At 40.1% G+C, this 13838-nt stretch overlaps 1 protein-coding gene across 1 annotated transcript in view; it reads right to left on the reverse strand.

The window, feature by feature from the left end:
* DLG2 (discs large MAGUK scaffold protein 2) overlaps positions 1-13838 on the reverse strand; it is a 1500569-nt gene that overhangs the window by 1300373 nt on the left and 186358 nt on the right. Inside the window, 1 exon segment of the mRNA XM_043504108.1 lies at positions 6631-6776. Coding sequence (XP_043360043.1) covers positions 6631-6776 — 146 coding nt within the window.

The raw sequence follows: 13838 nt of genomic DNA on the forward strand, positions 1-13838 counted from the left end.
CTCATATTATCTCACACTATAACTGTAGCATAGAATTGTGGGTCACAGACTCATCTAAAATGAGTGAGGAGAGGAAGGCCAAAGAATTCAGAACCCCATTTAATATACATGAGAAATTAAGCAGATGCTAAAATACATTGATGAACATGAAGCGCTTTTCTACACCTAGATCTACCGTCTCGGAATTCTCCATTCATTTTTGGCAATGCTACATTCCCACCAACTGGGTTGCTGTGTAAGCTTATAAGAAATAGTTCCCTCATATCAGCAATAATCACATCTACAGCAAATTCTGCTGCCTTCCCACTCCCCGTCCCCCCCGCCCCCAGTTCCAGGGGAAATTCATGAAAAGACAAAACAAAACACATACTCCCAAGGTAAGAAGTGCCCAGTTTCCTGTTTCAATGGAAAAGCAGAAAAATCAGCTGTACAGGCTACACCCTGCATCTATTTTTTCTTTCTAGCTTTATCTTGGTACTTCATATTACTTTCAATTAAGGTTTTTTTTAAGAAAAGTCTAATACTTTCAGATTAGCCCCTAAATAACTCTCTCATTTGGGATTATCTCATCATCCATAGCAGTTGGTTTGCTACAGGGTTAGTGTGACATGTCAACAGACTCTTCTTCCTATATTACTCAAAATATACATTTAAAAAATATGACCCAAAACATTCCAGTGAAATTTGAGAGATTCTATGCAGATCTGATACTGCTGAAATTATTTAAATCTACAGTATTTACAGCAATGCGAGATACATCAACACTCATAAGTAGTTTTCATATAGGGTACAATGCAATAACAACAACAATAACTGTTGTTCTGCACATGGCCACTGAATGCCCTCATACTCCGCACTTTCTAAGGGCATCAAGGGATAGGGTGAACCAACTGCCTCTCAGCTTCTTCGCCGACTGAAGTCTTGTAAGGACTTAGAATAGTGGGGAAGGAAGGTGGGTCATGGAATACTTACAGTCAACATATTGAAAAACATCAGTTATTACAAGGTAAGTAATCTCTTTTTTTCCATTGAGTGGTTGTCTACAAGTCTTCCACTCTTGCAAACTAAAGAGCAGTTAACAGATGGAGGTGGGCCCTACATCAAGACAGATCTATGTACTGCTCTCCCAAAGGTTGCATCCTCCCTGGTTGCCTGACCAATTGCATAATGTTTCATGAAAATATAAACAGATGTGGCCACCTTACATATTTTCAAAACTGAGACATTATTAAAAGAAGCAATGTGAAAAGCTTGAGCACTTGTAGAATGCACCCTAAATACTGACAGAGGACCCCAACCTACAAACGGATAACACAAATTAATACATCTCAAAATCCAATTTGGAAGTGTCTGAGGAGAAATCTGTTTACATTTAACCCTCTCAGGGTGTGCCAAAAATAATTTAGTTCTATTCAGATAATGGCTAAAGCTCTAGCTACATCTAAAGTATGCAGAATCCTTTCCATTTCATTAGTGTGAGGTATTGGACAAAATATTGGCAAAAATGGACTGGTTAACATGAAACTCAAACACCATCTTTGGCAGAAAACTCTGATGAGGCTTTAATGAAATCTTATTCCTATGAAAAATCGCAGAGGGAGACCGTCACATCAATGCATTAATTTCACCCATTCTACGTGCCGAAGTAATTGCTACCAAAACCACTGTTTTCATGGACAGGTGACTTAAATGGGTAGTCAGCTAAAAGCTAAAAGGAATTTTCATTAAACCTGACAATAAAATATTCAGATCCCCTGTGGAGGTGAGTCCTTTACTCATGGAAGGACTTGAAGTAGACCCTCAAGGAAACTTTTATTGGGATATTGAAGCTAAATGTACTTTGATAGACTTAAATGATAACCCAGAGGATTTAAACCAGAGGAGGTTTCTAATATGAGAGGTATATTGGTCTCAAAGGGGGAAAATATTATGATTTCAGGACCAAGCATCACATCTCTTCCATTTAGAGCTGTAAGTAGCCATGTGGAAAGTTCTCTACTACTTATTAAAACGTCCTGAATTGCCTGACAACAGGACTTTTCAGTCTCATTCAAGCAGCTTGCATCCAGGCTATCAGATGTAAGGATGTCAAGTCCAGATGAAACATTCTCCTGTTGTGCTGTGATATCAAATTGGGAATCAGAGGAAGGGTGATTTGTCTTCAGATCAACAACCCGATCAGCTCTGGAGACCAGTACTGACTGGTTCATGCTGGTGCAATGACAGTCATGGAAGCGGAGTCTTGTATGAGCTTCATTAACTATCTTGGAATCAAAGACATTAGAACTTGTTGGGGATCTCTGATAGTCATGTTAATGCTTTGGGTCAACAGAACTGAATATAATCTTCAGTCATGATTGGAGAGGACAAAGCCACAATTTGGCTTGAGGAGTGATGAACATGCATGATGTCATGTGCCCTAACAGTCTCATACACACTCTGACAGTTTCTATATGGTTTCTTTTCACTTGAAGGATATTCACCAACTTCTCAAACCTATTTTGAGTACGATATACTGACGCTGACTTGGAATCTATCAAATCTCCTATAAATTCCACCTTTTGAGGTGGAATTAAGTTTGATTTCTTCACATTGACTCTTAGACCTAGGTTTGAGATAAGGCTCAGAGTGAAGAAGATGCGAACCACTGCTTGCTTTTGTGAAGAGCCCTGAAGTAAATCATCTAAATATGAATTTACTTTGATGTTTGTATCTTCTGAGGAACACCACCACTGAGGCCAGACACTGTGAAAACCCTTGGAGCCAAAACCAATCTGAAAGACTACAATTTGTACTGGTAGTGAGAGTCATCATTCTGAACTTTTGTTTCTAGATTAAAAGAGTTAAGTTGTCTCAAAACTAGAATGGCTCTCCTATCCCCTTTTTACTTTGGTAAAAGGAAAAAATGAGAATTAAAACCTTTTCCTTTGAATTGAATGGAAACCTCCATAGCCCCTAGATGTAACCGGAACTGAACTTTCTCCGATAGAAGCCATTTGTGAGAGGAGTCCCTGAAAAGGACAAGGCAGGGAGATAGGAGGGATCTTCAGAAAAGCTGGCTTTGACTCCCTCATGGAACTGATGGGCAGGATCACCTGGGAGAATAACATGAGGGGGAAAGGAGTCCAGGAGAGCTGGCTGTTTTTTAAAGAATCCTTATTGAGATTACAGGGACAAACCATCCCAATGTGTAGAAAGAATAGTAAATATGGTAGGCGACAAGCTTGACTTAACAGTGAAATCCTTGCTGATCTCAAACACAAAAAAGAAGCTTACAAGAAGTGGAAGATTGGACAAATGACCAGGGAGGAGTATAAAAATATTGCTCAGGCATGCAGAAGTGAAATCAGGAAGGCCAAATCACACTTGGAGTTGCAGCTAGCAATGGCTTTTAAAAGTAACAAGAAGGGTTTCTACAGGTATGTTAGCAACAAAAAGGGGTTAGGGAAAGTGTGGGTCCCTTACTGAATGGGGGAGGCAACCTAGTGACAGAGGATGTGGAAAAAGCTAATTTACTCAATGCTTTTTTTGCCTCTGTCTTCACGAACAAGATCAGCTCCCAGACTACTGCACTGGGCAGCACAGCATGGGGAGGAGGTGACCAGCCCTCTGTGGAGAAAGAAGTGGTTCGGGACTATTTAGAAAAGCTGGATGAGCACAAGCTCATGGGGCCGAATGCACTGCATCCGAGAGTGCTAAAGGAGTTGGCGGATATGATTGCAGAGCCATTGGCCATTATCTTTGAAAACTCATGGCGATCGGGGGAGGTCCCCGATGACTGAAAAAAGGCTAATGTAGTGCCCATATTTTAAAAAGGGAAAAAGGAGGATCCAGGGAACTACAGGCCAGTCAGCCTCACCTCAGTCCCTGGAAAAAACTTGGAGCAGGTCCTCAAGGAATCAATTTTGAAGCACTTCGAGGAGAGGAAAGTGCTAACCTATTTCCCTTCAATGATGAGATAACTGGCTCTGTGGATGAGGGAAAAGCAGTGGACTTGTTATTCCTTGACTTTAGCAAAACTTTTGATATGGTCTCCCACAGTATTTTTGCCAACAAGTTAAAGAAGTATGGGCTGGATGAATGGACTATAAGGTGGATAGAAAACTGGCTAGATCATCGGGCTCAATGAGTAGTGATCAATAGCTCCATGTCTAGTTGGCAGCCGGTATCAAGCGGAGTGCCCCAAGGGTCAGTCCTGGGGCCGGTTTTGTTCAATATCATCATTAATGATCTAGAGGATGGCATGAATTGCACCCCCAGCAAGTTTGCAGATAACATTAAACTGGGAGGCATGGTAGATACACTGGAGGGTAGGGATAGGATACAGAGGGACCTAGACAAATTAGAGGATTGGGCCAAAAGAAATCTGATGAGATTCAACAAGGACAAGTGCAGAGTCCTGCACTTAGGAAGGAAGAATCCCATGCACCGCTACAGGCTGGGGACTGACTGGCTAAGCGGCAGTTCTGCAGAAAAGTACCTGGGCATTACAGTGGACGAGAAGCTGGATATGAGTCAGCAGTGTGCCCTTGAAGGCCAATGGCATTTGGGCTGTATGTAGGAGCATTGCCAGCAAATCGAGGGAAGTGATTATTCCCCTCTATTTGGTACTGGTGAGGCCACACCTGGAGTATTGCGTCCAGTTTTGATCCCCCCCACTACAGAAGAGATGTGGACAAATTGGAGAGAGTCCAGCGGAGGGCAACGAAAATGATTAGGGGGCTGGGGCACACAACTTATGAGGAGAGGCTGAGGGAACTGGGATTGTTTAGTCTGCAGAAGAGAACAGTGAGGATTTGATAGCAGCCTTCAACAATCTGAAGGGGGGTTCCAAAGAGGATGGAGCTAGACTGTTCTCAGTGCTGGCAGATGACAGAACAAGAAGCAATGGTCTCAAGTTGCAGTGGAGGAGGTCTCGGTTGCATATTAGGAAACACTATTTCACTAGGAGGGTGGTGAAGCACTGGAATGGGTTACCAAGGGAATGGGAGAATATCCATCCTTAGAGGTTTTTAAGGCCCAGCTTGACAAAGCCCTGGCTGGGATGATTTAGTTGGTGTTGGTCCTGCTTTGAGCAGGGGATTGGACTAGATGACCTCCTGAGGTCCCTTCCAACCCTAATGTCCTATGATTCTATGATCCCCTAAAATTGTATGACATAACTTGAATGAATTATGTCTAAAATCCATCTGTCCACAGATACGTTTCCCCAGGCATGGTGGAAAATTTTTAAACACTGGCCAAATGGGATAGGCACAAAGCATGAATCCACTAAAAATGGTTCAATATTCTTGACAGGTTGATGAAGTAGCAGAAGGAAAATTCATGGAAGAAGAAGAATGCTGTCTCCAAAACCATTGTTTCTTCCTGGATGGATCAGGTTGTCTCTGATAAAGGTAAGAAGACTGTAGCAGTTGAAAGGGTTGCCTGTAAATAGGCTGCCTACACTGTCTCTTTCTGGTTTGTGGAATATAAATTGCTGTGGTTTTGCTCAAAATCTGAATGTGTCTTTCATTAATTCTGAATGCTTCTTTCCTTATTAATTTCTACCATCAAATTTTTTATTCCTTTAGAGATCCTGTTAGCCATCTATAGTTCCAACCTAGTTTTTGGAACAATCCTATAAGAAATGCCATGTGGAACTCTGATATGTTTCTGAGTTTTTATTTTATTTCCGATTTGTTCTTACAAGTGAATTTGCAGCTGATGGAAGGTGCTGGATTGACAGCGTTGGAAACTAAAATCTTCTCTTTTTTCACAGTTTATACTGTGACAATGCAAATGTCTACCCAGTGCCCTTTGTTCGTGTGCCTTGATCTTGGCCTGGAGATAAGACAGAGCAGTTTGGACTCCATGTCTACTGAATCCTTGGCCTCTCTGCTGAGGTGAAAATAATTCACTAGTTTTTGTGGTAGAGTCCACCAGGAAAATCTATCAGTTTAGTTCACATAGGCTGCCTAGCAGTCTTTGGTCACTATTGACTAGGGACAGATTTGAACCAGGCATAGTAAAGAACAGATTCAAACCCTTCCACCAGCTGCAGACTTTGGTGCCTAGATTTTGTCATATATGGTGCTTGATATTCCAAGGGCTGAGATTGAGTTCAATGGAAGTTGTGAGTGGCAAACACCTCAAAAAGATCAGGTCTAATTTTAGGCACACGTATAAAAGTTTTGGTAGCAACTTTTAGACAATTCTTACATACTCTTACAGAGCTAAGACTGGAACGGTGGTATTTCACATTCAAACAACACACGCCACTAGCACATGAGCTAAAAGGGTTCACCCTGTATGAGTAGAATTAGGTCCCTTATTCTCCTTGAGGACCACGGACTTGACAAAATCAAACACAAAAGATCAGACAAGACAGACAAAGGGTAGAGAAAAGGAAGCACTGCACTCCCCCTTTCACAGGGGAGCTGAAGCACAATGAGATTAAGTGACTTGTGCAAGGTCACAGAGAATGTCTGTGTTAGAGTCAGGAATTGAAGACAGATCTCCTGAGTCTCAGTATATTATCTCAACCACAAACCACCCTTCCTGAATTACAAGGCCACCACATGACATTTTCCAACACCTGAGCCGTCTATTTCATTATATATACTTCTAACTATTCATCTATTATGGTACCTCTTGGTTTTTCTGCAGACTCACATGGCCTGTGGCAGAAGATTTTGTCTTCTCCCATTTCTCTGCAACTTGATTTGCTTCTTCTGTTTTTTGCTCACAGCTTTTTTGGGAATTTAGCAATGTCACTTCATAAAACTCTTGAATATCTGTTCATAATGAGAAACAAATAAAAAAGATTTCATTTGATATGCTGGATTTAGCAGTCCTTGGTATTTTTCTGTAACCAGGAAATATTTATGTACTTTAGAAGCTACATTATAATGGTAAACACATATTACATTTCTAGCAGAAGCCAATATGCCAATTAGTTTTCTGAATTTTTATTGATCATTTCAAGGAAATATATGAACAACAACTATTGAGAGAAGATTGAGAATGAACATACTGCAATAACAAATGAACAACATATATAAACCAAGATATGGTATGAGATAAGAACAGTTCAAATTATCTTGGAAATCAAACTAGAAACCAAACAGATGTTAGCCACCTAAAAAGCAGCTTACCCCTGACAGCTCTCCAGGTGGTGGAGTAGCTCCTAGTCTTAGCTGCCACTTCAATGGGAACTCTTTTGAAGTGGGTCAGGGCGCAGAGGCCATCCTAGTTAGGCCAGGCAGGAACTGCCTCCAGTTACACTAGGTAAACCCCTTCAGAAGTACATCTCACTATTCCAACAGAAGCAGCAGCTCAAGCCAGGACCAGGAGCTGCTGACAGCAGCAGCTCTGGCCAGCTCAGTTCCCACCTGCCAAAACTGCCTCTGTATTTAATTATTAATGGAAAACATTAAGGATTCAAATCTATGCCAATTCAAATACCAGCAAATTGGACTAATCTTCATCTAATTTTTACTGTCTTCACCATCACAAAATAGCTTAGTACTAGTATAAGATGATGAAAAAGGTCTCCGGGTATAAGAAATTGTCCTTTTAAAATGATAAATTGTAAACTATAGAAAGTTATATGAGCACTAATTTGGCAGAGATATTTCACAATTACTAGAAGAAATTTACTAAATGGTATAAAAATGGAAAGATCTGTAGGAATGTATAGTTATATAGTGCTTAAGGTCACTTTTCACCATTAAAATTAAAAACTATAACACATTAGCTACAGAAATGCAATTTTTGTAACCACTGTTAGAATTTGCATAGCAAAGTTACAAGTGTACAGTATATAAGATTCCATGCCAAGCCAATTTATATGGCACCTGCAAGAAAAAAAAACACATTAAAGAAATATGTAGTGAACTCTAGGTAAATGCCCTGCAGCAATAAGCTGGAGAAATTGACCTGTGGTTGTTGCGTACAGCTGCCACAGTTATAGTTGTAAGAGTATTATCTGGTTTGACAAGAGTCAGTCAGCAAGGGAAGAGGAAGACATTATTTGCAATTTGACACTAGAGACTATCTGATTTTGTGTGTTTATTAAAAAATAATACACACAATATGTGCATATTAGAAAGAGAGTGAGAGATGTTCTTTTTAAAAGGTCTTCATCTGCTCTACAAAGACTCTAGGTTTTTCTCTCTCTAGAAAAATGATGACTGGAGTGTAGATGAGAGAAGAGCTCCTATCCTGGCGTAAACTGAATTTCAGCACACTCTTGTGATTACAAAACCTCATGATGAAGTATAGAGGATTCAATCCAGTCTGTCGCATCACAATACCACAAGCTGAAAGTGCCATCCCTATAGAACAGGGCAGTAACTTGCAGTCAAGGTGTGCAAAAAATAGGATCTAAAATATGTGTCACATGAAAATACTCTTGATGTGACAATTCTAGTAATGTGTTTTGAAACTGTTGAATGATCTCCATTGAACAGTGCTGAGGATGGGAATGAGTTGTAGTGGAAGCAACTGGACTGACAGCAGTGTTGGGATCAAGCTAGGACACGTACTGGGGTTGAGATGGATGGGGAGGCCATATTTAAAATAGATGCTGCAGCATGGCAGTTGCCATTTCATGTAATCACAAATCTAGTCTTTTTTCTGGATGTGTCTTATAGGAAGATAAATCGAGTCAAATTGCTAAAATCTTATGCAAGTGAAATCTGCATCAGGTATTTATCAAATGCTAAGAAATACTAAGATCAAATTTTACTCAAAAATGCCTGTATTAATATTGGCCATCTTGGCGCGCACACGAAATCACTCTAATTTTGGCACTAATGCAAGTTGTACTCTATTCCCCAATCCCAAACACTTTCTCAAGGAAGAAACTCTGGCTTTTTTCAAGAATGTTTGATCCCACAGGATTTTATCTATCTCAGCCCAATTAAATATAGTCATTTATTTGTTAAGATAGGGCTGACTTTCTATATTCAATTACCTCATTTGCATTTGCTGTTCTCTTAGCCTCGCCTGAATAGTTTGTTAAGTTTAACACAATACAATGTACAACCACAAGGAATCTTATACATTCTAATATTAAGCAGCCGTGAAGAGAGCACTGGGGACTTTAAATTTTCTGTATGCAGCCTAATTACTTAATGTTGTATGAGTGGCCCAAAAATGCCTGAAAAAATGTATCTGTATAACTTTACAAATGTATATGGACACGTATATAATACTAAGCCATGCATTAAATGGTGCAATCATAAATTTAGTCTAACAAGTCACCTTCTACCTCAATGATGGTCTCTCTAATAGTTCACGAACTCTCTCCCAAACAACTTATAAGAAGATCCACAAGGGGCCCAATTATCCTCTAAGTTACACTGTGTTGTGCTAGAAATCAGTGGTTCTCAAACTTTTGTATTGGTGACCAATTTCACACAGTAAGCCTCTGAGTGCACCCCCCTCCCTTATAAATTAAAAGCACTTTTTTTATGTTTAACACTATTATAAATGCTAGAGGCGAAGCGGGACTTGGGGGTGCAGGCCTACACCTCACAACCCCCACTGTTATGAATCCCTGTGCTAGTGTAACTCCATAGATTTAGTCCTGTTTTACACTAATGTAAGGGAGAACAGATTTGGGCCCTTATTAAAAGTGGGGCTCATAGTACTGCCTATTATTATGATTGCCCAACACTTCCCATTGTAAGATCCTGTTTTCAGTTGCTTATAACTTTGCCAAACTTTAACCATTTGTGCTGAAATTTTCCATGCCAGGTGTCTGCCTCACGCTGAATTTTTTGGAAAATTGTAGCCAAAAGGTTTTCGTCATTGCAGAGAATGAGGTTAAGAGAAAAATACATTGTTTTGTCATGTTAAAAAATTATTGGGACCTTTTCTCAGAAATACCTTAACAATCTCATTGGAAGTCAAAGTCTGACGGAAAGGTCACAACACAACTCCATGCCAGAGTCAGGAACAGAATCCTGAATTCTTAACACCCAGTCCAGTGCTCTCCTCACAACATACATTAGCAGTGAACTACCAATAAACATATGATGTTATAATCAGGGTGAGAGGGTGGCTACAACAACTAAGACTAATGAGATAAAACTACTAGGATGAATACTGGGGGGACAAAATCTTAACTGCGTGATCCATGAAACAGCAGACTAATCTTCCAGTGGAAGCTGCAAAAGCCCCAACATTTGAGACATATAAAACTTGTCTGGAAAACATTCTAGAGAGATTCTCTAAAGAACAATCTTGCCCTGGGAGATGTAATAGAAAACTAAATATGTCTACATCTCTAACTAGTGTAATAAAAATAAAATCCATCAAAATAACCTGGGTTAAAATTTAAGATTCACATTTAACTTAACCCTTTAATTTAACATTATAAACCCCACATGGTACTGAATCCCAAGTTTGGAAGAAGCAACAGACTACAATGTAGAAAAGCTCACTTTTGCAGCTCTTATACAGCTAGTATCATACAGAGATAACAAGTTCAAGTTCAAGCACTTCCCCATGAGGATCAGACAATCACACAGCCAAACTATGTTGCATAAAGCCATTTTTCTACACACCTCTCTTGTGCAGTATTCTTATCAACTACAGCAGAAGATCAGGACCCAGGAGTTCAAACCTGTTAGTCAACTCCTGGTGATTAGGGCTGGCTGGGAACTGTTTTTTTTTGTGTAGTGGGGATTTCCATGATTTCAAAATGTTTTTCAATTCAGAAATATAATGGAAAAAAAAAAGATTTAAAATTTTCCATCCAACTGAAAATCCCCAGAACAATTCAGTTCATGACAATCAAATTTTTCCATTTCTCATCAAATATAAACTTTTGTTCTGATTTCACCTTTTTATATTATATAATATTAAATTTTAAATTTTGAAATAAAAGGTCATTTAGAAATGGAAAATTGAAACCTTCTGTTTTGAAAAATCAAAACAATTTCAATTTTTCTTTTCAAATAAACTTTTGACAAAATGTACTCACTTCTGTGAAATGTTTCACTTTTGACTAATAGACATTTTGCAACACAATGATCATTTCCAACTAGCTCTACTCTGGAATATAACAAACTAAATAAATCAAGTATTTTAAAAGCAACCATAATACAAACACAGTTAAAACGAGTGCTCAAAGGAGCAAAATTAAACTGTTCACTCATGGTCACAACTCAGATTTGCCCAGGCCAATTTTATACAGAGAAATCCAGCAAGATTTTCAGCTATGGAGTAGGGAGAGAAGGTAGGTAGTAGACCGAGCAGGATGAGCATAAACAGCAGAACATTGGGAACTATTTAAGAATATTTTACTCAATACCCCCAAATTCACAATCCCACAATCAAGAAAGAAGATTATATGCTGATTAAAAAAACAACCTGCTATAGCAGAGAAGTGATTATATATATATAATCTGCTTTCACTTCTCCTCCATATGAACACAAATGGAAAAAAGGCAATGTTGAAGCTAGGAATTGTATAAAATTGATAAGAGAAGCAAAAGGACATAAGAAAGAACATTGAGAAATCAATGGTCAGCAGAGTTAAGGACAGTAGGAACTTTTTAAAATATATTAGGAACAAAAAGAATCCCAAAAAAGATACTGGTTGGAAATGGTCGAATTGTCAATAATAATGCAGAAAAGGCAGTAAGTAGTCAAGCAGTAGGTGACGAACAGTCAACGTTAGACCAGGCTGAAGTTGCATTGAACAGATATTCACACTCAACTGTCGAAGGGAAAAGTGAAAATGAGGATTAAAAGTGTTTGCCATTTTCGACTTCAAAGGTATTGGATTCTGCTTGGCTGGAAGCATTATGGAAAGTAGCAAAATCATATGGAATTGCAGATTAGATCATTGTTATATATGACAACACTTACAATGCTGCAAGAATTGGTGAAAAATTAAGCAATTGATTCAAGTCAAAGACAAGGGGGGATGGAATCACCTTTGCTTTTCATCATGTATTTAAAATAGACATTAAAAACATTAGATAAGTTTGAGGGCATGACATTGGATGATGTAGCATGAAGCTCCTTAGCTTATGCAGCTGACATAGTACAACTGGCAGACCCATGTGAATTAATTATGATACTCTTCATTTCCCCGAAAAATTGACTTGGAGTTGCATAAATGCCAAGAAGATGAAGTGGTTGCACCTTGGAAAAGGGACAATAGATTAAGTGTGGAAATGCAGCAGCTGTGAAGCCGTAGAACAAGTAAAATCTTATGGGTACTACGAAGCTTGAACAGAGCCAATGGTTCCCTCAAAGTTGAGGTGGAAAGGTGAGGTGCCTTAGCCACAAGTGCTGCAAAGAAATTGATGAAATGGACTGATAAAAACATTACATTTGGTGCCAACGTGCAACTTTATAAAACCAGAGTACTAACAATATTATTCTATCATCTGCACTTACACATCCACCACCTATCACCCACATACTGATGGTCAATCTGAATGAGCTAATCAAGTATTAGAACAATACCCACGCTGCTTCACGAACTTCCACTAGGACAACTAGTCGAGCCTCCTACCCCAAGCGGAGTTTGTTTACAACAATGCCAACCATGTCTCCACTAGGCAGAGTCCATTCTATGCCCGTTGTGGCTTTCAGCCCCGTTTCCACCTAGCCACACCTATCAACTCCACTAATCCCACAGCCATAGACTGGGTATGGCAGACCCATGAGGTCCAAGAAGAACTCAGGAAGAACCTCCCTGGACAAGGCCAACATGGGCTACAAGCAATAGACTCACTGTCAGTGCTAGGAAGGCCCAGCATTCATGTCAGGCAACAAGTGTGACTCTCAACCCAAAACTGCTGCACCAACTGGCCGTGTCGTAAACTGGACCAATGACACCTCAGGCTATAGCTCATCAACCAGGTAATCAACCCAGTGAACATGAAGCTTCAGTTAGCCACATCCCTCAAAATGCACCAGTATTTCATGTATCCTTGCTAAAACCCTACATCAAAAACCCTTTCGTTCAGGGAGCCAACCACTGCCCCCTCTGGTGCGGATCCATTGAGACAATGAGTGTCAGGTCCTCAAGATACTGGACTCAAAAAATCAGGCATGGCTCCCTCTGATATCTTGTGGACTGTGAAGCTATGACCCAGAAGAGCAATGCTGGGAGCCTGCACCCCAAGTCCATGCCTCTGACCTCATGGCAGCCTTCTAGGAAGCCTATCCAAACAAACCCAGGACAGCAGGGTGTGCTTGTGGGACAGGTAATATAAAGCCACACAGTCTAGAACCAAGACCTGCAGAACTCCCGCATAGCTGGCATCTCCATGCTGCCACTAGCAGTAGGGGTCTTACAGACAGCAGTCCCCTGCCTCCTGATTGGCTTCCCACACTATATAAATCTAAGGGGTGTTGTACAATGTGTCCAGGGAACAGTGTGGATTCTCTATAGCTGACATGGCCATTCCTTGCTCCTGAACTTGGGGTTTCTACCTCAGCTTGATTTGGACTTTGCCTTCTAACTAGGACCCTGAAACCTGACTTGGACTCTGATCCTTGATATCAAACCATGGAATCTGATTATGCCCTCCTGTGCTGCTCACTGCCTCAGGTTTCCCCCTACTCTGACCATTAGTCCTCTCTGCCTGGGTTGGGATCCTGAAAAATCTGACCTAGAAGCTGACCGCCAATTATATGGCAGGACATTGTGACCAGGCTGGGCTTAGAGGAACAAGCCATGAACAGGAAAGAGTGTACTGTACAGTTTTCACAAGGAAGCTCTGGGATGAAAAAAGACCACGAGAGCAGTAACTCAGGAGCATGTTAAATAGCAGTGACTCAAGTTAGACATTCTAAATCAGCAAGTCTGGATAATTTGCATCCCA

This window comes from Dermochelys coriacea, chromosome 1 (genome assembly GCF_009764565.3).
Source record: "Dermochelys coriacea isolate rDerCor1 chromosome 1, rDerCor1.pri.v4, whole genome shotgun sequence".
Classification (NCBI taxonomy): Eukaryota; Metazoa; Chordata; order Testudines; family Dermochelyidae; genus Dermochelys; species Dermochelys coriacea.